This window comes from Ovis aries, chromosome 6 (assembly GCF_016772045.2).
Source record: "Ovis aries strain OAR_USU_Benz2616 breed Rambouillet chromosome 6, ARS-UI_Ramb_v3.0, whole genome shotgun sequence".
NCBI classification, from domain to species: Eukaryota; Metazoa; Chordata; class Mammalia; order Artiodactyla; family Bovidae; genus Ovis; species Ovis aries.
This window is the reverse complement of record NC_056059.1, coordinates 37,808,798-37,835,601: the sequence shown is the minus strand read 5'-3', so window position 1 is coordinate 37,835,601 and position 26,804 is coordinate 37,808,798. Positions and strand designations below refer to the sequence as shown.

At 43.1% G+C, this 26,804-nt stretch overlaps 1 protein-coding gene across 1 annotated transcript; it reads right to left on the bottom strand.

Moving 5' to 3' along the window:
• Positions 1–1,451: 1,451 nt before the first annotated feature.
• Positions 1,452–25,246, bottom strand: LAP3 (leucine aminopeptidase 3). The gene is made up of 13 exons (XM_012179698.5): positions 25,103–25,246; positions 22,577–22,692; positions 21,227–21,281; positions 20,661–20,766; positions 19,403–19,562; positions 17,853–18,017; positions 15,182–15,340; positions 10,648–10,772; positions 9,398–9,486; positions 8,454–8,556; positions 4,331–4,410; positions 2,463–2,572; positions 1,452–2,013 (listed from the first exon to the last, which is right to left on the bottom strand). The coding sequence occupies exons 1-13, from the start codon at positions 25,202–25,204 to the stop codon at positions 1,824–1,826; spliced, it is 1,560 nt and encodes a 519-aa protein (XP_012035088.2). The 5' UTR covers positions 25,205–25,246; the 3' UTR covers positions 1,452–1,823.
• Between the last annotated feature and the right edge of the window lie 1,558 nt (positions 25,247–26,804).

Here is a 26,804-nt window from a genome sequence, read left to right as displayed (position 1 = left end):
TTTTCCTTTCACAAGCCAGAAGTTCCCCATCATCATTTCCATCTTTCCTGCTGAAGTAGCTTCTGGACATGGATGCCCAGAGAAACCTGTTTACACACTATTCCTAAATTTAATCAAATTTAAATTCATGTTATTTATTAACATGGATATGCATATCCCTTTCTATAAGCCAGTTTAGACACAGTACTCCCATTCAATAATATAAAGAAGGCAGAGCACTCAAGAATTGATGCGTTTGAACTGTGGTTGCTCCCTTGGACAGCAAGATCAAACCAGTTAATCCTAAAGGAAATTAACCCTGAATATTCACTGGCAGGTCTGATGCCAAAGCTCCAGTACTTGGCCACCTGAGGCAACAAGCCAACACACTAGAAAAGACCATGATGCTGGAGAACATTGAAGGCAGAAGAGGGGTAACAGGATGAGATGGTTGGATGGCATCACTGACTTAAACAGGCATGAATTTGAGCAAATTCTGACTGAATAACAACCACCATCCATTTACATATCAAGTTTTTAAAATACTCAGTTCAGTTCAGTCGCTCAGTCGTATCTCTTTGTGACCCTATGAATCGCAGCACGCCAGGCCTCCCTGTCCATCACCAACTCCCGGAGTTCACTCAAGCTCATGTCCATCAGGTCAGAGCCATCCAGCCATCTCATCCTCTGTCATCCCCTTCTCCTCCTGTCCCCAATCCCTCCCATCATTAGAGTCTTTTCTAATGAGTCAACTCTTTGCATGAGGTGGCCAAAATACTGGAGTTTCAGCTTCAGCATCAGTCCTTCCAATGAACACCCAGGACTGATGTCCTTTAGAATGCACTGGTTGGATCTCCTTGCAGTCCAAGGGACTCTCAAGATTCTCAAAATGACTCTAATTAAAAAAAAAAAAACTCAGACATTTTCAAAGTCAAAAAAAGATACTATTTTTGGATAACTTGATTCACTCAGTACAAATGTAGAAAAGAGAACTTTCTTCTAAATCTGCACAAATCGAATTTTGATTGGTTGAAGTTCCAGGTGGTGGAAGTAGTTTACCCTTTCACAGTCCCTTTTATGGCCCTCTTATTTCAGTTATTTCAAATAAATTCCACATCCATTCAAGTCCCGGGAGTGAAAGCAAGCATTACAGTGAAACAAGAATGCCAGCTCTGGAGGCAGACTGGGCTTAAATTTCTGCTGTCCCACTTCTTAGCTTGGTGACATCACTGGCACGTTACTAACCCTCTCTTGTGTCTCGTTTTCCTCATCTATAATGTGGGGGTAATGGTACCTGACTCACAAATTTATCACTAAGTACCCCAAAGTTATTAACATTGAGAAAATACATTTTCCACCACATCCCAATTTAATTACTTAGTTTATGTAACACAGCCAGAAGAGACAAATTATATGAATAGCATCACTGGGTTTTATAGTAGTAAAAGTGAGTATGAAAGCCACACCAGACAGCACCAAAAGTTGGATTTATTGTTTCTGACAATTGCACAGCAACTTTTAGTTTGTTCATATTCTCAGCATCACAAATCTGAAATACAATTTTGCTTCTCAATTAAAAACATATACTGTGAAAAGTGATTAGATAGCTTTTAAAAATCATCAGTTTATAGACTATCTTAAAAATCTTTGCCAAGTAAGGTACTAGCTTTACCTTTATAAATCTCTGCATAAAATGAAAAATCAAGGCATACAAATTTCATTTCGTTCTGTTTTTAAATACCATCTTTTGTTTCCCTTAAAAGATTTTTATCTATTCATTCAAAAGTATTCTGAAGTTCCACTGTCCATTTAAGACAGAATGAAGGCATTTCAGAGCATCTGAACTAAGCACTGTCTTGACTGAACCGAAACAGGAATTCAATCAGGGTCCTCGTGGGCCTCCCCGCCATGCCTTTGCGAAGATAAGGAACCTCATCTTTGTTGGTCATCACACCTGCTATGTCTAAATGTGCCCACTTAGGATGAGTCACAAATTCTTTCAGGAATGCTGCAGCTGTACATGCTCCTGCAGATCTGCAGAGAAAGACAAAAATCAACATCTAACCCCACTAAATGTACACTGAATGTTCTATTAAGATCCTCCATTCTTGCTAAGTGGCTTCTATGACTAGAGAGCAAAGTCAAGCCAATGAGACCTTTAAAGAAGTTAACTCAGAAATCAATACCTATCTTTAGACACAGCTTTAAGCATAAAGGATAAATTCTTTTTCCTGTGTGATAACCATATTGTCCATCTCCTTCCCTTATCATTTGCTTAAAATGACCTTTAGATTTGAAAATGCAAAAACTGAGAACCAGTTGGGAAACATCTTGAAAATAAGAGACAGAAATTAGTGCTTATGAGCACTACATTGAAAAGAAACTGGATACCTAAACCTTTGTGAAAGGAGATTAAAACTGAAAATGCTCATTTTGGCAAATGATGATTGTAAAAATGTACTTTTATAGCTTATTTTACATACCTATATTTTCCAGTGTTATTAACATCAGCAAGTTGGCAATCTATAACCTGTCTTGTGTAATGTTCAAAGAGAGGCATCCTCCAGACACGGTCTCCTGTTTCAATGCTGGCCTAGAGAACAAATAGGTATGATAGTTGGCAGAATAGATGAAGCAGGTTCTGACCTGTTACTCTAAAACATGACAAATACAACAAATTCTAGAATTATTTTAATTAATTAAAAAGCTTAAGAATTACAGAAGAAGCCAGGAATGCTATAGAACAGTCCTACAAATTTGTAGGGCATTTGCTGAAATTATCAAACTAATATTATGGGTCTCAGTTTAAATGAATAAGCTGGTATCCTGTAGTGCAGACAGGCTTTGCTGGTTTGATTAGGGTGAACTAGTCTTCATGATGTTTGTGGTCTTGGTGTGCCTAGAACTGCACTACTAAAGGCCAGATACTAAGATAAGGTGACCTCATTAATTCATGTCATTTACACATTCATTCATCCATCCATCCATCCATCCATCATCTATTGAACTGCTAAACACCAACAGGGGTTGGGGATCTAAAGATACTTAATATCTGAGTCATCAAAGGGCCTAAAGGCTAATAGGAGAAATGGGTAAAGGTTGTTTTGATACACCATGGTCAATGGAAAGAGCCAAAAGTGAAAAGTCAGGAAGCAGCAATGTAAGCTGTTGTTTTGAGACTCCAGAAGAATAACTAACAGAAGAATCCATCAAGGGTTGAAAGTGACTACCTCCAGGAAGAGAGGGTATATATGCTGTATAAACTGCTGACTGTTATTTCATTGTTTATGATAGAGAGGGACAGTGTGTGCCTGGTACAGAGGAGGGGAGAGGCCTCACATACTACCTGGAAGGAGATAACAGGGCTGAGTTTCTCCCAGAGGCTGGAGATGATAGAGAGGGGCTTCACAATGGTAAGATGACAGAAGTGAAAGGGAATCAGTTTAGAGTGGAAGAGAAGTTTAGGACCTTAAACCACATGAACCTTTTGTATTTGTCCCTGCTGGTACACAGTAAGCTCCCATTAACTAACTACTTGTTGAAAGAATGAGGTGCCAGATGGAGTTGTTTCACAGCCAAGTGAATGCACAGGGCCTGGGGCTCAGAATGGACAGCAGCCAGAGAGGTGCCAGCTGAAGCCATGGGAATAGACGGGATTCCCGGTGAACACTGTGCAGAATAAGAGCGTGAGGTCCAGGACTGAAGTTAACCAAAGGGCCAGACAAAGGAAAAAGCTGGCCGAGGAGGCTGAAACAGAAGTCATCAAGAAAGGAAACCAGAAGAGAAGATCACTGTGGAAGCCACCAGCAGGGTGTCACCAAGAGGCCAGAGGTACACGCTGCCTCTGGATAAGCTAAGGGAGGCTAACAGAGCGGTGTCACTGGGGAAAGCTGATGGCAGTGAAGAGTATAGGGGTGGTGATGGGAAACTGCTGTTTGGAAGAGGCTGCTGTGAAAGGGCTGGGAGGAGGTGCAGAGCACAGCAGTAGAAACTGTCCTCCTCACTGTCCAGTAAGGAACCCGAGCAAGCCCTATTTACATACTACTATTTGACTCATGACATGTGTTCATTAAAAGGCCATTCCTTCTTTTACAAAGCTGTCTTCATATCCTTTTCTACATCAGGGATATTTTTAAGTCATTTTCACTTCATTCTGAGAAGGAATGTGGCATCATATTTATCATTTTAAAATATTTATAGAAAAGCACATTGAATCGAGTTTATGGAATCATTTCAAAGACAATTCTACAACATAAAAATCCCTGTAACTCAGGGTTGAAGAAATACAGCATTCTAAGGCTAAAGGAATGAAATCACCTCTGTAATTTAGGTGTTTCTGTCTTATTCTTACCTCAAATAGTTTGTTCCACAGCCAAGAAGAGTTGGTAAAGACCCCAGTGGCACCAGATCCCAAAGCTATGTCCATGGCACCTGCAAGACACAGCCCTTCAGCTCAGCATCCGGCCTCTTCTGGCGAGATGGGTTTCTCTACTGCTGTGCAGGCCAAAACTTTAGCCTTTAACCCTATTTTAATGTCTCCCTCATTTTCAAAAAAGATGATGTTGGCAAATCCTTACTGTATATATTTAATAGCTTTTTAGTTTCTCAAGTTAGAATTCACCTTCAATTATTAAGGAAAAAGCAAACATCAGATATCACCAATTATCTCATCCCAGGGATAACCATTACATATTTTTAATATTTCTTTCCAAATTTCTTCTAAACTAAAAACAAAAACCCATAACTAAGACCACACTGTACATGTCCAAGTACATGTTCCTACTCTTATGCTTTAAATGTTTAGTCTTCTTTTATAAACAAATTCATTAGAAGTATTCTTAATTATTTTCTAAGTCCATTGTGTAGAGGTAATGGCCTACGTCATTTTATTATACTCTGTTTTACTGCAATTTGAAGATACTGCATTTTTCACACATCGAAGGTTTGTGGCAATCCTATGTCAAGTAAGCCTATCAGAGCCATTTTCCTAAAGCATTTGTTCACTTTGTGTCTCTGTCACATTTTGGTAATTCCTGCAATATTTGGAACTTTTTCACTTACTTGTTACTGTGATCTATGATCAGTGTTCTTTGACGTTACCACTGCGACGCACAGAAGGTTTAAAAGATGGTTAATTAGCACTTTTCAGCAATATAGTATTTTTGAATTAAGATATGTACATTGTATTTTTAGCCATTATGCTACTGCAACCATAACAGTGACCCATCTGTAAAAGCCCGTGACTCTGCATGACATTTGGGCAACTCTGTTCGGGTCATTTGTTCCTTGGGCTTTGTGACTCTACCTCCCAATCATCTCTCAAACCTATCCATTTCCCATCACCATGGCTACCACCATCATCTACCACTGGACTATGGTGATAGTTTTTAAAAAAATGTACTGTCAAAAACTTCAAATATACACAAAGCAAAGAGAATAATATAATGGACATACAAGTACCCATTAACCATCATCAATGATCATCAAGCTATGGGCAAACTTGTTTCACCTGCACTCCTAGGTGCACCAGATAATCCTGAAGTCAAACACACTCACTCTTAACACACACACTTACACACCTAGAGTCAGTAACCACACACCGCTCACCAGCCCACCTGGCCTGCCAACCTCTCCCTGGTCCCTCTCCCTTGTGGTTGGCACACTGTTGGCCAAGGACCTTTTCGCAGAGCAAACTATCTCACCATCCCCACTCACAGCTTCCTGCTGCACTTGGCTGCAGTCTGAATCCCGCAACACACCAAGGCCAGCAGGGCACTGGTGCCACCAGGACGTGGGTCCCAAGTGTCTTGACCCCGCCACACTCTGTTCCTTTCTGTCCTGTTTATCACTGCCCCCACACCCCAACCTTGAGGGGTGCCTTCTGTGGGATGCTCTTCCTTCTCCACCCAGTGATGCCTCCTCCTTCAGACTCCAGCTCAAGCAGCACTTCTCACAGTGCCTGACTTCCCGTACCAGTCAAATTCCCAGATACATAGGCTCTCGCAAGCTCCTTTTAACTTGGCTCCTCTATGCTGGTCAGTGTGATGATCCGCTGACTGCCACTGCCCAAAGGATGTGGGCCTCACCTCTGTATGTCCCACCTCCATATTCCCAGCCACTCACAGGAATTAAATAGGGGCCAACTGAGTCAATAACTATTCATGACACCTACCACATCCCAGATACTATGGTGGGTGCTGGTTACTCACTGCCTGTGGTCTGTCTATATGACTGGGTGGGATACATTTCAGTTACACATACACACTCATGAATGCTTTACTTTTCAAGTTAGTGACCTTTTCTGTATTTATTCACTGTCCTTAAAACATTCCTATCAACTCCACAAGAACGTTCCATCAGTGTTTGAATTTCTCAGAGAGAAGATAAGCACTGGCTACAAACAAGAATGTGATCTGATATCCTCTCTTAAAGGAAGAGAAAATGGGAGACACAAATATTTACTGTGATCCAACAGGCACTAGAGATGATTTCATTACATATCTCAGAAAACAATTATTTTCTACCCAATCACAGAACTAGTACCACCACCAATTTCAGAAGTACCATTATTGGGGGCATTCTTCCCATTTTCTTTTACAAGGCACTTTTAAAGCTGTATTAAACACTAACTCATCTATGCTACCAGAATTTCTCAGAGTATGGAAGAAACATCAAAGCTCCAAGGAAGGTGCTGAAGTTACTACTCTCATTCCATCCTAAGCACAGGCATTAAGAAAACGAGAGGTACCATGACTGAATGGCACCCACGGAGCAGCCACTGCTCCTACAGTCCCCTACAGGCCTGCTCTTTAAAGGTCAATAACATCAGTCCAGTGTGTGCCAAGCCAGGCGCAACCACCTGTATCATCTCATTTAATTTTCACAGGCAACCACACCGCACCCTCCACCCCCCGCTGCCCCTGCCAATGAGGTGCTATTATACCACTTTTACAGATGAGACCACTTAGACACTATCAAAGTCACATGCTCTTAAGAGGCAGCACAAATTTTAAAATGAAGTCTTTTCTCTCTAAAAACTTATGTTCTTTCTCCTGCTAGGAACTCCGGTTGGAAACGTTCTCACCCTCCCCTTTGAATCCCAGCTCCTGGAACTCAAAAGGTGCTCAATCAGTATTTGGGGAACTAAAGTGAATCATCGAGAGCCTTCAGCAAGGACAACAGCTGGGGTGACCTGAAGGCTCACCTATCAGGCTGCCCTTAGTAATCTAGATCCAACTTTCACACCCTCTCATATCCCCAAGCTTGGGGAAAAAAAAGGATGGGGAAGGGGTGGGGAGGCACTGTGACTCCTCACTTACAGAAAGGGAGTACTACCACCCACCTCAGCATTGCACGTCAAACACCAGCCCTAGAACCCCCGCTGTCCAGCTTTAAGTGTTTACTAAACTGAACAGAGGCAGAAGACCATAAAAATACTATAACACCAGCTTAAAAAAAAAGGATTCTTTAGCAGATGAATCTATGGACTATTGTTAGAATCATATGAAAAAGAAACATGAACTGATTTCCTGTTAAAGGCTCCCATGACCAGGAGAATTAAAATCAAAGATGAAAATGATCTAAATTTTAATCTTAAAAGAGCTAGAGACACAATGAATCCCTAAAGTAAACTGTTGGCGGCTTTTCAGAAATTCCTTCCAATCTTCAAAACTCTGAGAGGTAAACAGACTTGTCCCCATGTATTGATGTTTGAGGGTGTCAAGGAACCAGCCAAGGTTGGTGGACTAGGAAGTAGCACATCTGGGAGTCATCCCCGTGTTGGCCTTAAAGTCAACATGCTTCACACAACAAACACATTACATAGCCCTGTCTCTGATACATGACCCTGCCATTCCCACCCCTCACCCCAGTGTTTTCATTTCTGTATAAACTCAAATACGAAAGTTCAGAAAACACTCCGGGGCCAAACACTCTTTTGCACCTCATGGACTATGACCTGCCAGGTTCCTCGGTCCATGGCATTTCCCAGGCAAGGATACTGGAGTGGGTTACCATTTCCTTCTCCAGGGAATCTTCCTGACCCAGGGATATAACCTGAGTCTCCTGCTTTGGCAGACGATTCTTTACCACTGAGCTACTTGGGTAGCCCATCATGATTAATAAAAGCAACTACTGATTTGGGAATTTATCACTAATCTTTTCTGAGCTGTATCAAATGGCAACCATAACAGAAAACATTGCTTTGTATCATTTTTAGCTGTCACCGTGGATGGGATGATCTGATCCACTTGTTCTTTTTTTTAAAGTATAGCCTGGGATGTTTCAAAACCACAAACCTAAGATTCAAAGCAGTTTACAATTGCAGAATAATTCTTTTGGTGAAAGATCTTTGAATACAAATGGAGCTTGCCAGATTTTAGCAAAATAATGAATGCCCTGAGTACAATGTGTGCACTCAAAGGCAACAAATGAGACTTTCTTCAAACAAAAGCAGGAAAAGCACACTGTCTGACCTGTCAGGGTGGCGGCATTAATGATGGCCTTTGGGTTAAAAGTGTGAGCGTAGCAGAGCGCATCGGCCAGGATGAGTCTCCCCTCAGCATCGGTGTTATCCACCTGCAAAGAGGAAGGTCAAAAGACTAAAAGGATAAGATAATACAAACAATGAATACAAAATCTAGACACTCAGAGCAGTGTTCAATTTAGAAGTATAAAAACGCTGCTGTGATGTTTGTCATAAATTATAAAAAATACACCACCATTAAAATAGGAATATATTTACTCTGAAGAGCAAATATAATTTAGTAATCCCTGTATCAGAGCTGATGACCAAATGCTGGCGACTTTGGAGGCTGAAATAAAGAGAAGTGTCTAGTTCATATTACCATTACGTTTATAACAGGAGGGGGAAAATATCAAGATTTTCAAAAACAAAAAGGTGAGGGAGTTGAAGAAAGATACACTAAAGCAGCAGCCTGGATCTCCAGACCAGAAAACTCTTGCAACTGCAGCAACTGCAGCTATATCAGATATATTTCTTCTTTTAAATAGGCTTAGTCGTTATGTGTAGTGCATGCGTGCATGGCCCAGTGAAGGACCTGCCGCCACCTCCCCAGATGCAGTGCCCACGATGCAGGACCTGTTTTCTTCTCAAACACTTCACTAAATGGGAAAAGTTACCACATCAAAGGTGTATCCGGAAAACAGCTTGTACTTTTCCCGCTTTGCCCTGCTGTGCAGGGCTGGTTGCAAATTCATAAGCTGTGTGTACAGCATATAGAAAGTAGGGGAACAGTAAGGTAGGGGAAACAATCTTAAAATTCCCATAAATAGCTTTGACTGCACGAAAAGCTACTCATAATAAAGGTACTGCCCTTCCCTAAATGGGGCCCGCACTCTGCACCCATTTAAGGCAAGGAATGGCAAAACTCAGAGGCTGTGTCTTCCACCTACAAACCTGTATGGTCTTCCCGTTCTTGGCTCTAACAACATCCCCAGGCTTGTTGGCCTTCCCACTGGGCATATTTTCACAAAGAGGAGCCAAACCTGTTTTTTTTTGAAAAAAAAAAAAAAAAAAAAGAATACATGAAGGAACATGGAGTGTGCTATGGCCAAATATGCCACCCATGGGACTGAGGTCACAGTGGACCCTCAACAGATGCCAGTCACAGACATTACCTTGACTAAATATTTGAGTTTAGCATCACCAGTGACTCAGGTGGCATTATGTGCACCAGTGACAGGAAGCACACATCACTCTCTCCAAAGAAGTCTAATTCTATCATGAAGAAATAACCAAACAAATCCGAATTGTAGAACATCACAAGATAAGCTTGAACCTTTAAAAACTTCCAAGAAAGGGGCAAAAAAGGACGTGGGGCAGGAATAGGTTCTGGAGTAAAGAAAATTAAAGGGACACGATGACTACATGCAAGGGGTGATCCTTGAGTGGCTCCAAGATTTCAAAACCAAATAGAAAGAAATAAATGCTTGTGTATATAACACACACATAAAACTAACATTTTCTGGACAACTGGGCAGTTTGAATTTGGTTACTGTATCAATCCCTGGGAATGATAATGGTATTATCATTACACAGAATGTCTCTGTTCTCAGGAAATACAAGCACAAGCATGCAGGGGTGACTTATGATGTCTGTGACTCACTTGTGAGACAGACCTGGACCATAGTCCAACTTTCTTGTGCAATGGAGGTAACACTGGGCAAGCCAATTCAATCTTAGTCCCAACCTCCAGATCCCCCTCTGACCCATGACAAACCTCCAGCATTGTGTCTGGCACACTGAACTACAAAAATCGCTACTGCAAACGGAGGATTTTTTTCTGTCCCAAGCACTTTTTCTGCATGTCAAGGTGTTTAATCGGCTGCAACCCTATGAGATAATCACTACCCTACTTATCGGGCATTTTTGGTTGGAGTAAACTGCAAACTTGACATTATGTGCCCCTGACTGCTAACCACATTTTGCAGAAGTAAAACAATCAATTCTAGTTACTGCCCATAATGCAGAATACATTTAACTCTGCCAGTTAAGACAACACTTAGCTAAACAAAGAGCTTCTGCCTGATGAAAACCATTTAAAAACCATTTCTTGATCTTTTCAGATTAAAGGAAACCATGTTTGTTGTCTCCATTCTACCACCTGACTGGATTCTAGAAGCTCTCCAAGACAGCTGTCCACGCACCTACAATGTTGATGGGCAGGTCGAGCTTGGCAGCAGACACGATGGCTGAACAGATAGTGGCAGCTCCTCCCATGTCGGCCCTCATGAGGTCCATGTTTGCAGCAGCCTTGATGGAGATGCCACCACTGGGGGAAAAGGACAATGTGCCATGTTAAGAGCAAACGAGGGGGCTAGAAGCACTCTTAAAAAGTGTGGAGTGAACTAGCTCATACAAGCACCAAGAAATTTCCAAATTGAGAATGTGAATGATTTCACCATTTAAAAAGATAATGTTGTGGTTTTTATAAAAGACACAAAGTAATTCCAGAAATATGGGAGGTTAGGGTATCTTGGTTCATTTTATTTCTATCTGAATGAAATGTTAGCATTGCTACTGGAAACATTACTACATCATATAGTCAATGCTGCTTAAATCCCATCTGAGCTCTGGAGACTCATGCAGATTTGTCTTTACAGCAAATTTTATGAAGTGATCAACTTATTGAACCCGAAGGTCACAAGCTGTTAGGGAAAACAGACAAGCTCACAGAAGACTGGGAGGTTCCCCTTTCAACTCCTAGGAAGACTGACAGACCCAAGGTGCACCAGATCTTGCAGATAGCAAAACACAACCCACAGGCACGAGGAAGACGCTAGCCCAAAGCCTTGAGACAGTGCCTACACACAGGGGCAGAGAAAGGTTTCAATCCACAAGAAACCCAGGCCACTGCCCAACAGACTTCTGGAACCAAGTGACTTATCTGCTTCTGGTTTATAGGAACCCTGGGCGACTTGCTTCACAGCCTGGGCAAGGAGGCAGGGGCTCTGACTTTGAGCTCTAATTGGATTCTGCTGCTGACCTGCCCTGGTGAGAGAGTCTCAACTCCTTGCTCTGACATCTGCTCACCTTAGAAATCAGGCCCTAATTCTCACTCACCTCCAAAGCACTTGATAGTTAGATGGTTGTCATTTACACACCTAGAATTAAAGATTATCCATTGGCTCAAAATAACGAAAGTACATTCCTGGTCCAAGAAGTCTAGAGATAACCCCGTGGGGGCAAGGGGAGCACACTGGTCCTTCTATCTATTTTTAGGCTGCTTCCACTCAGGGGGTTCCACTCTTATAGAGGACTGTCATTCCAAATAACCACCAGTTATCTGTGCTTACTTTTTAGATTCCCCTCCAATCCATCCATTTTTTTTCTCCTACATCCATCCTCGTTGAGGCACCAACCATTGATGATTCAGATGCTTGCCTAGCTCCTATATATCCAAATATCCTACAGCAGTCTTACCCCTTCACTTTATTACCCATAAAACTAAGAAATGTTTACAAGTAGATAAAAAAAAAGATAAGCAGAAGAACCTCAAATGCTTTTTAGAATATACAAAAATTCAAAATAGATCACAGCCTTAAAGCCTAAAACCTTAAGACTTACTGAAGAACACAAATACTTGGCATAGATAATAATTTCTTAAACATGGCAGGAAAAAGTATAAACTATAAAATTTAAAATTGCTAACTATATCTCACTGCAAATAAAAACTACTCTTCAAAAGACACCACTTTAAAGGATATATATCTGGAATATATATTTTAAAAAACATATAACTCGGTAAGACAAACACTCCTATATGCGTTTTGCCAAGGGCAAAAGACTTGAAGAGATACTTCACTAAAGAAGATGTACCAATGGCTAATAAGCACATTTTTAAAATGCTAAACATCATTAGTTAGAGAAACGCAAAAGAACAAAAGAATGTGCCCTTGCAGTCGTGTCCGACTCTTCGCGACCCCATGGGCTATAGCCTACCAGGCTCCTCTGCCCATGGGATTCTCCAGGCAATACTCCCTGAGTGACTAGAACTAGAAAGACAGACACCATCAAGTGCCACAGAGGACAGGGAACGACTAGAACCTGGTACACCGGTGGAGGGAATGCAACATGGCATACCCACCCTGGAAAGGCTTGGTAGTTTCTTGTAAAGTAAACATGTAGTTATTACACAGCTCAGCCCTCCTCTCCTAGGTACTTAACTAAGAGGAAGACAAACATATCTACACAGAGGCTTACAGATGATGTTGGCTTTTATAATTAATAACTCAAAACTGGGACAACCCAAATTTCCCTCAACAACGATTGGATAAACAAACGCTGGTATTTCCCTACAATGGAGTATGACCAACAACATGGTTAAATCTCAAAGATAATATGCTAAGAGGCTGGTCTTTTATTAAAAGAGTCCATGTAAATGAATTTCTAGAAGAGGCAAAAGTAACCTACAATAACAGATAGATGACCAGTCATCTGAGGTGGGGGTGAGAAAGGGGTTGGGTGCAAAAGAGCACTCTCCAAAATTCCCAAGGGAGTTTTTGGGGCCTTGGAGAAATGTTTTATTTCCATGATAGAGGTGGTTGTTGCAGGGGTGCACACATTTGTTAAGCTCACTATACTGAACACTTAATGGGTGAAAACTGAACACTCAATGGGTAAACTTTACTGTAAATATCTATATTTATAATGTCATTCTTTCCCTCTGCTAGACACCCTTCAGTTACTTTCAACTGTTCAAAGTCCAAAATCTAACCAGATCCAGAACAACCCAGTCTCTGCCAGCCTCTCCAGCTGTGCCTCGACCCCTGCCCCAGTCACGCGGTATCGTGGCCGCCCTGGCATTTTTTTCAGCGCTAGGAATTTCCCCTCTTTCCTCCCATCTGAGGCCTACACCTGGCTCTTTCCCTGACCTACTCCCCACAGAACTAACTCCCTTATCCTTCACATCTTAAGCTAAAAATGTCACTTCTTCTAGGAAGCTTCTCTAAAGCAAAAAAACTCGGTTGAGCATCCTTGCTAAATATCCCCATAACAAAAAGTTGAAATACAGATTTAAATCAACAAACAACTTCACCCTGAGCATAAAAGTTTTGCATTGACATTACCCCAATGATAGTATAAAACTGTCACAATTAGCAAGACATTTAAGAACAACTTTCATTCTCTAATTTTTATTTGCTGTAATGTTTCATTTATTTTTATTTTATTTTTAGCTGTGACATGGGGCTTGTGGGATCTTAGTTCCCTGACCAGGGGCTGAACCTGGGTCCCAGCAGTGAAAGCACTGAGTTCTAACCACTGGACCACCAGGGAATTCTCTGCTGTAGTGTTTTATAAAACACACTTTAATACAACAGTATATGCATATGATATAAACATATATGTATATTTTTCAGTGGTATGAACTCCAATCTTTTACTGATGGGCCACATAATGATTATCTGGAGACCAATGCTTTAAATGAGAGAAAGTGAACCACTAAAAGGAAAACACAGGAGGCACTGCAGTCTGCTAGTATAAAGAAGACCAGTCTGGCGGTCAGATCTGCCCAAGACAGAGGCATCACAGTGCCTAGAAACTCTCTTGTAAGGGCAGGATTCATTCACATTTCAGATGGAGTTCTTGAATGGGTACAAAAACGTACTAGGGGACATCAAAATTTTATAGATCTTTAGCAGCATTTTCCAAAGCAGTTTCTATGGACCATGATTTCCTGAGATACAAGTTCTCTTCAAAAGGAAATTTAGATGTTAATTATATTTCAATTAAAAACAAAAAAGATTTAGAAAATGTTGTGTTCTATACCCCCAAGAAGTACTATAGTTGAAACAAAACAAAAGACTTATTCGTTTTATCTAACCTAGACTTTTAATCAAGTAATCTTTTTCAAGTCTCACATTTAATTAGCATCCCAGAAACCAGTATTCAGTAGCAAATGCTTTCCATGGGAAATACTGACTCACCATCTTTTCCAACTCAGTTTCTCCCTGGTTGAAACAGCCAGAGTGAGCTTCCATTTCTAAGGAACACTTATGGTTTAAGGCAGGGATCCCCCACCCTCAGGGATCTAATGCTTCATAAGCTGAGGTGGAGCTGATGTAATAATAAAATACTCTATAAATGTAATGCTCTTGAATCATCCCAAAACCATCCTCCACCCCCCCAGCCCCCCAGTCCGTGTCTTCCATGCAATCGGTCCCTGGTGCCGAAAAGGTTGGGGACCGCTGGTTTAAGGAGACTAATGAAAGCTAGACTGGCCAGCAAAAAATGTGAGCTGAAGTAAGCAAAGGGAAGACAGTATGATCCACACAGCTGCCTCACCTTATCCAGCTGGAAATTTTAACATCCCCATAGGAGAATCAAAATGTATGGTAGAAGTATTTGAAGGCATTTTAAACACACTGCTAAGTTTGATTTCTGACTCTTATTAGTTATTGAGCTTTCAAAAAATCATTTAACCTCTCTGAGTCATGATTGCCTCACCTGCAGAACATCCACAACGCCTAGCTCCTGCGGTAAGATCAGGGCTAATATATGTAAAATGCCCTAATACAGCCTCTGACACACAGTGTGCATTTTATAAGTGGTGACCTAATACATTTAAAGTAACACATAAAATCTGACCAAACACCATACTTCTGAAGCAAATCACACACCAAATAATACAACTACATACAAAGCATTCACCAAAATACAAAGCATGGATACAATATGTACCTGTCAAAGGTAATCCCCTTCCCAACAAACACCAACGGAGGTTCACTTGCATTGGGACTGCCTTTGTAGTGAATTTCCAGGAAGACTGGAGGCTCTTCGGACCCTTTAGCCACACTTAGAAATGATCCCATTTCCTGTTCCTCAATCCAAGACTTGGGTCTACAAGGCAGGAAATGAAAAATGTAAATACACATCGCTCTATTTCAATAACTTAGAATAAACTCATCTGCATGTAAAAAACAGTATAACATACAAGCTCTTAAAATATATACATGTTAAGTTCTGAAAATATATACATGTTAATGCTTCCATTATCACCTCCTATCTGCTTTCTATATATTCCTGGGCCAGTCACTTGATTCTGAATCTGTTTCCTCATCTACAAAAAAAGATTAATGACACCTCCTTCAAAAGATTAGCTGTAGAAAAGGCATCTCCATCAAGAGATTACTTGTAGAATTATAGAAGAATTCAAGTATGGTATGTAAAATGATGTCAGGTAACAGTGCATAGTCAAAGGCTAGGGGCACAAAAGAGCTTTGTATTGATTTCTGGCCACAATAATTAGGCCAAGGGAAGACTTCTACCCTCCTACAGACAGACCAGAAACAATGTCATTCAGGGAATGCTCCTCTGGCACCTGCCTAGCCAGAGGAGCTAAGCAGGTGAATGAAATTTGTTGAAACTATTCAACTAGAACTTCATCATAGAGAGATGGCCACCCAGCTTCAGAGGGAAAAGAATATAAAAATGGAACGTATGACAATTAAAAGAAACTCACTTCAAAAGAAGCGAGGCTGTATAATCTAGGCATTTTTAATCACAAACCTAGTACCTGATGTTTTATTAAAGTCCCGCCCTTCTGGAAGTACAGTCTGTACTTCTTTGATTTACACCCACCTAACACTAGAGTGAGTTGGATGCAGCTGCCTCAATTTAATAGGTTACATTCTGCCCACCTGACCTGCCCCATCTCTGGCTGAGTTCCCTTTGCTCCACCTTAAGCCTTATGGTTTCCCAAGGCCACTGCATAGGTGTTTCTGCCCTGCTCTCTCGTTTGTTCACCTCCCTGACTGCTTAGGCACCATTTTTGTTGCCAAACCTTTTCAATTCTTCCATAACTCTCCCCAGCTCTCTGCTCTTGCAGCACCCCCTATACCATTTCCCTTCCTATTCCTTCCTGCAAAGCCCTCAGTTGTCTCAGGACAAGAACCACTACCACCCATCTTTGTATGCCAAGTTCCAGGCGTACAGGAGGTGCTGTTACTGTGGCCACATGCTGACAAAACGTAGCTCTGGTGTCTCCTTAAATAAAACAAGGAACAGTCTTCACCAAGACACCTTTTTAGAGACTAAACATTGCCACCGAATACACAGCAACCATCCCAGAAATTGTATCAAGCTCCAACATTGCATTTTCTATAGACGGCACATTTTCTTTATCTAGATCACAGGAGTTTCCCTGAAAAACATGTGAATTCTAATCACAGTTAAATAGTGAAGAATCCTTTTAAATGGAAGCACCCTTGATTAGCAACTTTGATAGTAAAGGATTCTTTAGGTGAAGCAAATATTTATTGAGTTACTTTCATTATAAATCCCCAAATACTCAGACTTGGTTAAGATTAGGGGGAGTTCCCAAGGAGGGCAGAAAGCCTAGAGGTGCAGGCTTTTAGCTTCAACAGCAAGGCTGCTGACAACAAACCTTAGGACAGCCAGGGAACACCAGCTCGGGTATCTGATCTAGCTAAGGGAATCTACCAGGCAGATTCTCATTCCATGCCAAGAGAGTACATGCTATTCACGTATGTCAAAAAAAGAGAAAAGACAGAAAGAATTCACCAAAACTAAACACAATATGTACACTCCTCAAAAAGGTAATAGAGTTACAATGCGATCCAATAATTCAATTCCTAGGTACATGCCCAACAGATATGAAAACACATGTCCACACAAAACCCTGTACACAAATGCTCACAGCAGCATTATTTGCAGTCCAAAAAGTGTGTGCTGTGCTTAGTCACTCAACTCTTTTGCAACCCCATGGACTGTAGCCCGCCAGGCTCCTCTGTCCATGGGGATTCTCTAGGCAAAAATACTGGAGTGGGTTGCCAGGCCCTTCCCCAGGGGATCTTCCCAACCCAGGTATCAAACCCAGGTCTCCCGCATTGCAGGCAGATTCTTTTATCATCTGGGCCACCAGGGAAGTCCATCCAAAATGTATAAACACCCCAAATGTCTATGAACTGATGGCTGGGGAAAAGGGAAATGAGCAGTGGGCACAAGATTCCTTTTCCAGAGAAATGAAAATGTTCTAAAATTGACTGTAATGATGGCAGCACAACTCTGTAAATAGACTAGAAATTACTGAATTGTGTATTTTACATGAGTGAATTACATGTTATATGAATTATATTCCAATGAAGCTGCTACAAAACACATACAAAATGTAGTGTGAAGTCACAACACTGTCAAAAGCAGGCGAGATATGACAGAAATAAATCTCAAACTGAAGAACCCTTACCCCTACTTGTGTGTGGCTGCCAGAGGGTCACTTTATCTCTCTGGTCTCAAGTTAATTCTCTGAATGGTGAGAGAGCTGGAGTTTAGGATCTCTGAAGCTCCATCTGGCTCTGGCATCATATGACTCTATGGTATAATCCTGAATTACCTGATGAAGACGTCTGTTTTACTACTAGCACTTTTGAGATTCTCCTCAACAATTTCAGCAAATTTGGTCGGCGTCATCTCGTTGGCAGGAGTCTCCATCAAGCGGCGTGCCAGGTTCTGCCCAGAAGCAAAGAGGACGCCTCTCTGCCAGGCCTCCTGGTCCTCGCTGGCAGAAGCAAGCACAAGGTCACCGTCAGACAGCCTCTCCAGAACACTGACCACAGCCCACGAGGAGGGCTCTTACTGAAGACAAACGAAAAGTGATGGATAGAGGGGCCCAAATTTATTCTTTGTAATCTGAACCAGGGAGGCAGCTGTTACGGTTTATAAAGAGCTGGAGAGACTTCCCTGGTGGGTCCAGGGGTTGAGACCATGAGTCTCCACTGCAGGGGGCGCAGGTTTGATCCCTGGTCAGGGAACTAAGGCCCGGCATGCTTCATGGCATGGCCAAAAACAAACAGCAGAAAACACGACCCCCACTGAGCCGAGTGAGAGAAGACCTAGAATCCTCTTCTGTATGAAAAAGAGGTTGGCCTGATGGACCTCTGAAGCCCTAAACCTGCCCCCCAATCTGACAGCAGAAGTGTTCGTGGAAAGGCCTGAATGACTGCAGATGAGCTCCCCCTGCTCAGTCCTGCTGGAGAACTGCCAGCTTCCTGCCTTCTCCCTGCCTGGCTCGGGACCCTGAACTCCGACCTGCCGGAAAATCAGGATCGGCTTCAACCTGAAAACAAAGGACGTGGGCCAACTTTCCAGGACCCTGGCTCTTCTTGTGCACCACAGGAATTAACACACGTGGTGTGGGGGCGGACAAAACAACACTCATTGTTACCATGTGCACACTTGATGGATTTTCCCTTTTCATCATAAAAGTCCCATGAGATCTGATTCACAACTCTACTCAACCAAAGAGGAAAATGATTTCTGTCACTTCATTGAGGTCACCCAACCAGAAAGTGAGAGCCAGCTTCAAAGCCAGGCTGACGGGTCGCAGGGCCCTCATTTTCACTCACTATATCACAGGTGCCAACAAGACCCCCGTTGTCCCCCGCCACGTCTCCTGAGGGTCTCACACTGTGTGCTCCCGAACCCAGAACAGGGCTGGAGTATAAGTGGGGCTCAAAAAATGTGCCCAAAGCTGAGTCTCCCCACTAGACTAGGAGGGCAGGGATCGGATCCCAGCATCTGCTTATTTCTGGCCTTTAGCACAGAGCCCACAGGTGCTAGGTAGATGGAAACGATCTGCATTAAAACCTTCTGGGACCCTTCCGTCATCTTGTTCTATCCCTCCTCAGGGGGCCAACCAGGAATAGTTTCCTAGGAACCAGCAAGCACGGAGAAGGGATGTAGAGAGTCGGAGGGAAACACACCCAGGAACAGTCAGGAGCAGAAAAGAGGCAGAGTCATCATACTCCTAACTAACTAGGGCCATGAGAGAGCCACAGACAAGCCACGAGGCAGTGCCGGATGCCGAAAGGCAGGCAGCCATGTCCAAGAGGCTGTGCCGTCAGCACCCGGAGAAGGGACCTGGTCCTCGATTCGAGCCGTCACCTTCCATGGAGCTTGGCTGACACCACCACCTTCCTCTTCTGCTTCAGGTCATCATACTCATAGAGCCCGAGCACCGCTCCTTCCGCAGCCGCCTGGGCATCTCCGCAGGGGTCCACCTCCACGGACGGGATCTCCAGGTCCTGAATCTGTCTGCACCCCGCTTCACAGGGCAGAGGAACCAGAAAATCGGAGTCAGTCAGGGACCCCTCAGAGGACAGAAGGCAGAGACTTAGGGTGGGGTCCTGAGAAAACATCAAGATTAGGGTTCAAATCCTGGCCCTGACATTGATTTGAGCTTTCACTTCTTCCGTTTCCAGACAGTGAGGACACACACACACCTCACATAGTAGTGGGAGGACAGAATGATGGATAAAATGATTGGTCTACCTCACAAGGAAGTGACCGCTATTACCAGCACCACTTCTGAAATACTAGGGTTCCCTGAGGAAGTGTCCCAGTCACTAGAAGCTTGCCAGATTAAAAATGAGAGAGCAGTGATGATACTGAAATTATATCCAAGGAACTGAGCAAAGTCCATTATTAACACGGCGTTTATTAAGATCAGGTCAGCAAAATTCCCCAAATTAAAGTTATGAAATAATCACCCAACATGAACTTTGAAAGTAAATTTAACAAGCATACATGATATATGTGGGGTCACAGCACAATCCAGCTAATGATCCCTGCCTCAGCGGTGTTCAAAGCTTCTTTAACCACAGTCTCCTCGATGAAAGCCTCATCCTGCCACTCAGCTGACAGGACCCAAAGGCACCTACTCGAACTCTTCCAACTGTCCCTGTGACAACTGGGACAGGTACACACCTCTGTAACTAGTGATAAATAAGCACCTTGTACTTTGCAACCATTTTCTCTGACTTGTAAATAGTTATGACTCCATGTGATTTAAAAGTGGGGCAATAGCACGGATACATTACAAAAAAAGAAAAAAAACAATCTACCTACCAGGACTTTCTGGCAAAAAAGAGTTCTATGGCAAATACTGCAAGAGGGAAAAAATGGTACTGAAACCCCAGACACAAGCTAAAGAAATATAAAAATGAAATTCCATAACCTAACCTTCTATATCTAAAGTAAGGCCAAGCATGCTGGGTAAGGAAAACTGAGTATTTGTTGAGAGTTATTTGTATGAATGTGGGAAGGATAATGATGGTAAGAGGACAAAAAGAGCTGAGATTGATAATCTTACAGAGTGACCCTTAGGAATCTTTATCAACAGTAAACTTAAAAGTTAAAGAACCTGCAACAGCAGCTCTGATGTTTTCTTTGCCTTCATGCCAGTTCTCCTGTTCATCAATTCCAGCCGTCTTTTTGCCGAGGCCAACCACCACCACACTGGGGAAGTCCTGTTCCAAAAAATACAAAAAGTCAGCCACTTTAATCTTTAAAGCATCCTTTTCTAGCACGAAATGGTATATGACCTTCCACACAACCACCTTAATCTCCGCACAGGACAACACTCACCAAGAAATTTGGTTGTTTTAATTTTTTTAAGCCCTGACATCTTGGTAAAGTTTTATAACTGCATGTTGGAAAGGCTGAGTGACGACAATCCTGCAAATGTCTGCTTCTGTAAGACAGGGCTACTGAACTGAGAAAGCCTATAGACTGAGGAATATGAGATGCAGTACTTTTCGACAGCAGTTTGCCTCTTTACAATTTAACTAATGCTTGTGGCTTAATACTAGGATAAAACTAATTCATAATCCCACACACAATTTTCTGTATAATGGTACAGCCAAAGTACTAGGCACATATAGGTGTTCACTGAGGGTTTGCCAAATAAACCTTATCTTCATCTCATACCTCATGTAAACCGTAAAAGGTTCGGGTTTTGCCTGCCTTCAGGGGTGGTCCAGATCTGAAACAAAAAGAAATAGTTGTGTTAAAAATTATAGTTTGCTCTGTCCTCTTGTGAAGTGACAGAAACCAACTGTATTATTACAGTGGTCTGATGCTTCTGCAAATTTGCTACTTATGTTATCAAAAGCAGAACTCTCTCAGAAATTTCTCTGATTTCTCAGATGCACCACTTCTAATTCTAGCTCAAAAACTTCCAGATTAGATTTAATGCACTTATTTTAAAACAATGATAGAAAGCAGTGCCATGGGTGGGTAATGCAGAGAAGGCTGACCACTGGATGGAGGCTGACCTCAATCTTAAATCTAATAAAAGATGCAAGGCACCAACCTAAGTGGCTGACTTGGCTGCACTGTATTTAGCTTGGAGGATTTTTGTGATTTATCTACAGATGGGATACCAGGCAATTTCCAAACAAAGCAGCTGGCAATACACAATTATAGCCTGAGAACTGGATGCACTGGTACCATGCAGTCAGGAAGGCCAGGCTGTTCTGTACTCGTACAGGTTAGCTTTAGGATTAATGAATTAATCAAAGCACTTCAGGGAGCTGTCGAAGGGTAATGGATTGGTAATTGACAGGGGATGCAAATTCTGTCATCCAATAGTTAGACAATTATTCTAATTATTAGGCTACATTTATCAGATACTAATAGGTTATCTGTAATTCAAATAATATGCAGTTGCAATGGCTTATGTTGACAACTGTTTCTGTTAAATTGCGGCCGTAGCTAAGAAGGAGTTCAAATGCAAACCTTTTCCTACCTTCCCCATTTCAAGAGTGGTTAGAATCTCAGGCCCCCACCAGATTTACTGAACTGGAATGTGCATTCTAACTACACCCCCAGGCAATTCACGAGTACTTAAAGATCTGAGAAGCCCTTGAAATTCAAAGCTTACAAAGCAGCCTCCTGAGGCTATCTGATCTAGCCCAGAACAGGCTGTTCCCCCAAAGCAAAGAGGAGTTAAAGAGGTAGAGACATTGGTAGGAAGCAGGTGGGAGGTAGGGTGGGGAGAGATGAACTGAAGCCAGGAGGGTAGACTGAGAAAATCTGGTACTTTCCAGATCCTTCTGGGTCAGCCTCTCACAATACCCTGGTGATCTGGTTGAAGTAGCCTGATTTCCCAGAACTGTGAACCACAAAGTACTGATATGCAGTCCACAGACACTTTCACTTTCACCAAGAACATCCTGGCCAGTGTATTTCTGTGCATTTTCCTCCACCAGCATAGAAAAGACATTCTCTTTCACTTTCAGGCATTAAAAAAACTGAAATCCAAAGATGAATACGTACATGTTCAAAATTTCTCTCAGCTTTCCAGACACCAATTTATTAAAATTCTCTCCTGCACTTGTAAACTGAGGTGCATCTTCTTCTTTTTCTTTGCTATAGATTCCTAAAACAAGGCCCTGAGAAAAAGAGAAAAAAGTTGTATATAAGTAGAGTAGATCCCAGAGAGGGACTCAAGGGATCCCTAATTCCAGAAAAAGCTAGTCATTTCAACCAAACCGTGTCCCCCTCAAGGACAAAAGAACAAGGCCAAAAAAGGCAGCAGGTGCTGAGCAGTCAACTATACTCATAGCCTGCCTATGTGCTTCAAACTCCTGCTAATACAAGAGCCAAATTACTACCTGTCCTGGTCTTAATGGTCCCTCTCAAGAGCTTTCACAACACAGAGGGCTTTTCCTTCACTTTCAAATAAAGAAGAGTAGAAAGGTATTTTAAGAAAACAATTCCCTTCTGTAACCAAGTCTGAACTGAAGGGATTCAGAACATGCCACCCTAAAATATGCCAGTCTGGCATATTGATTACTTTGAGGTGCAGGCAGCTAAGAAACAGCAGATGCAGAAATGGCTCTCTGATCTCTCCCCCTTTCTATCCAAAAGCTGGTCATAAAATTTCCTATGAGAAAGTTTCTTTCCTTGCACCAGCAAGGGAACATTCTTATCATCAGAGACTGATGATAAGATTTGGGAGTCAATACCAAAATGGACCTGTACAAACAAACCTACTAAAAGAACCCTCAGCCTCCCTTAGTTTCCCCCACATATTTTCCTAGTCCCTGTCTCTCAATTGACTGCCCCTAGGCTCCTTTGCCTAATCACATTCCCACAATTTCTCATTCTCTGTTTAAAAAGGTATATAAGCTTTGGGGCCTATAGGCTTCTTCAGGTTTTCTCCCTTTTGAAGACTGGACACATAAAAATATGAAGTAAAACTTGTATGCCTTTCTCTTGTTAATATAATTTGTTTTAGGTCCATTTCATTCTTAGGCTCAGCCTAGAATCTAGGTGAGTAGAAGTAAGTTTTCCCTCCATTACAACCTTCAAATGCAAAAATGTGCAATATTCTGGGATACTATCTCGATAAAGCCAAGGGCTGCACTTGCAGATACTAACAAGTTCTCTGGCCAACTCATAGGCTGGAAGAGAGGAAAAGGATACACCTTCACTGGGAGGGACAGGGACACACAACAATCCATCAGCACTTAGTGGCTTATCCTTTCATCTCCTTGAGCCCCAGACTCCAAACACCTGAAACAAGGAAGTAAACCTAGGAATCACTGTTTACCTCTGCACAGCAATTTATGACTTTAAAAATGTGCTCTGACTTAGGGCACCTCTGTAAGGTGGAAAGAACAGGTAGTCTTCCCACTTGACAGATAAGGAAACCGAAACCAGGTCTGACATACTAGCCTGGGGGCAACAGAACTGGTCAAGAATCCAGATGCCTTCCGTCACTGTCCTCTGTGCTTTCTACAAAATCACACTGGTAACCTAGACAAAATCATCCTTGTCTTTTCTATTAAAAAAAAAAAAAAAAAGGCTTCCTCTGCGTTGGTAACCTTCCCAGGTTCTAACTTTCCTAAGGCTGCCAATTGCAGCCTTGGTTCCAGAGAACCAAGTAGGGAACTGATCAGACAGAACACACATGTTACCTGAGCAGGATGTATTTCCATATTACTGAAAAGAACAGGGGACAGACCTCTGGTCCCTCGGCCACCCTGAGCTCAAGCCCCATCCAGAATACTACTAGCCAGGGACAGTCCTGCTGGCCCTCAAGCCTGACTCCCTCGCGTGTGCTCCTCCCACCGAGCCGTTTCCCCTTTCCACATCCCCCCACGACCAAATTTTAGTGACCTTCACAATGTTTTGGAGCTCAATTAGGTGGAAGAGGGGTTTCTTCTGCGGAACACTTCTTTTAATCTCACGAACAGACGGATCTCCCTGCAAAGCCCTTTTCCCTAGAGAGACGTTATTTTTCTCTAGAAGCCCTTCCAGGTAGTTTACTCCCGGAGAATCTGTGTATTCCTGGCCTTCAGCTTCAGCAGAGGAGGGAGGTCCTGATACAGAACCCGGGGCCAGTGACTATCCGACTCTAGGGCATTTCACCTCACCAATACTTGGGCATCCTCCTAGCTAAGGTGGGAACAATCCTGGCGCGGTGGTTCCCCGGGTTACTGGGAGGATTGAACAAATAGCAAAATAGGGGAACGGTATAGAGTTGGAGCTCAGGTAACGGTAGCTATCTATCTATGGCTATCAATCTCTAGCGCTGAGTTCGGATCCTAGCACTTTCAAGCAAGAGAAGGAAGAGCGCATCCTCCGCACTAGCCTAGTAGAATACTGGGGGGTCTGCAGCCCCGCGCAGTCGGCTGCCAAAGCCGAGCTCGGCAAAATCAAGGTATTGTCTCTTTAGTCGATGTCTGCGACTCGGCTTAGAAGCCCGGGACACCGCGGCCTCGCCCCGCCCCGAAGTCCCTGTCGCCCGTAGGCAGGACTCTCGCGGCGGCCCCGGGGCGAGCCACGGCCTCTCACCTTCGTCATGTCTGCAGCGGCTGAACCGGGAGCCCACAAACGCCTCACGCTCAGATGTCGGACGGCTACTCGCGCGGCAGCCGGAAGAGGCAGCAAGAACATCTTTTCGGCTCTGCCCCCCGTACCGCCCTCCACCGAGCACGTGGCGCCGGGAAGGCGGGCGCGCGCCTAGAAGCCGGGCTTTGGGGGACGGCCTGAGAGCGTCTAGGGGTGGGGCAGGTGCCAAGGGGCGTGGCATGCGTACGCCATGGGCGCGGCGGGAGGGCGTCAGTGGGCGGGGCTGTCGGGTGAGGGCAAACGCGCTAGCGGACGGACTCGGACCCGGAAGAGTATGCGTGCGCCCAAGGGGCGGGGCGGGGCGGGCCGGGTCGACTGGGTGGTGCTGAGATAGGAGCGAGAAGGTAGCGGGCGCTGGGGGCCAGCCCTTGCGGACTGAGGCGAAGAGGCGGGACTCTTGGGGGAGCGCGCAAGAGAGGGGCGGAGTCGCGGTTGTGCTGTACACCAAGGGGCGGGGATGGAGGCGGGGCTCCGAGGAGGAAGGTTACACGTTGCTCTAGAGCAGAATTGAAGCTGCGTAGTGAGGGCATTCCTACTAAGTTTTTATTGTTTTGCTTTTTTTTGAACTTTTTTTTTAAACTTCCATCTGGTTCAAGGGTTCAACATTGTAAGGCATTTAGCCCAAACACTGTTTTTTGAAAAAAAGCTTTGCGAAAAGCGCTCAGTATTTTAATATATATTTTTAAAAGAAGTCTTAGATTTTTTATTGTATGAATAAAATATGGTTGAATGGAACTAGGAGAACACGACGAAGCTCAAAGAGGGGATACAAAAAATATCCTTACTGTTACACCAGTGTCTGAACCCAATTTTAGCTGGATCTTTTTACCTCTGGCGCAAGGTGGGCGGGGTCCACGAACTAGAAGTGAGTAAAGTCCTGGCCTCAGTGCCAGGAAGGAGAGGATGTCTGTTTCACTGTACAAGGGCCGGACACAACAGAGATTTGACTGTCTGTTTTTGAAAAGGTTGGACAAATTGGGCATAGTAGGTCCTCTTTCAGTTTCACTTCCTTTAGATAGTTAAAGAGTTGCGTCGCAAACTCGGTAAACTCAGCAAAATTCACCTATGTTCATTTAAAAGAGAAATTTTGTATTCACCTTATAGCTGTTTTCTTGTTCCATTGAACTCAAGCTGCAGTTTCCACAGCCAGAAATTTGCTAAAACCTGCTCCTCAGCCTTCTGTGTGAGTGGAGAGGAGGGCTCTGTGAGCTTCACAGGTGATGGTTGCTGCAGAGCGTAAGTTACATTTGTGTCTATCACCTTTCAGCAAATTCTGTCCCCTTCATTTTGTTTGCTGTTCCTACCAGAGAGGATTTGTTTCCTGGCATAGCCTCACTTACTTTCCTCTTTGCTTGGTCCTTCCCATACTGTTTGCATTTTCACATGCCTGATAGAATAAGGGAGAACAAATGTCACAGACCTCAGATAATTTTTGTCGTTACTGAATAGTATTATTGGCCACTTTGGGATGCAAGATTTAGTCATCCATCAAACCCTAAGTTCACAAGGTGTTTACTATGTTTTTCTTTTAGAAACCATGGGGTACAACAGAATGTAGCCTGAAAGACTTTATTACCTAGAAAGAGGCAAGAGATATCATGACTGTAAAGAGATACTGTTCCATGCAGTTTATAAGCATATATTC

Coding starts and splice junctions, on each gene's coding strand:
- LAP3 (XM_012179698.5), bottom strand. CDS start 25,204: ATGTTCTTGCTGCCTCTTCCGGCTGCCGCGCGAGTAGCCGTCCGACAT. Junction 10,773..15,181: donor AAGGGGATTACCTTTGACAG/GTACATATTGTA, acceptor CTTTTCCCCCAG/TGGTGGCATCTCCATCAAGG. Junction 2,014..2,462: donor AATAACACTGGAAAATATAG/GTATGTAAAATA, acceptor CTTTCTCTGCAG/ATCTGCAGGAGCATGTACAG.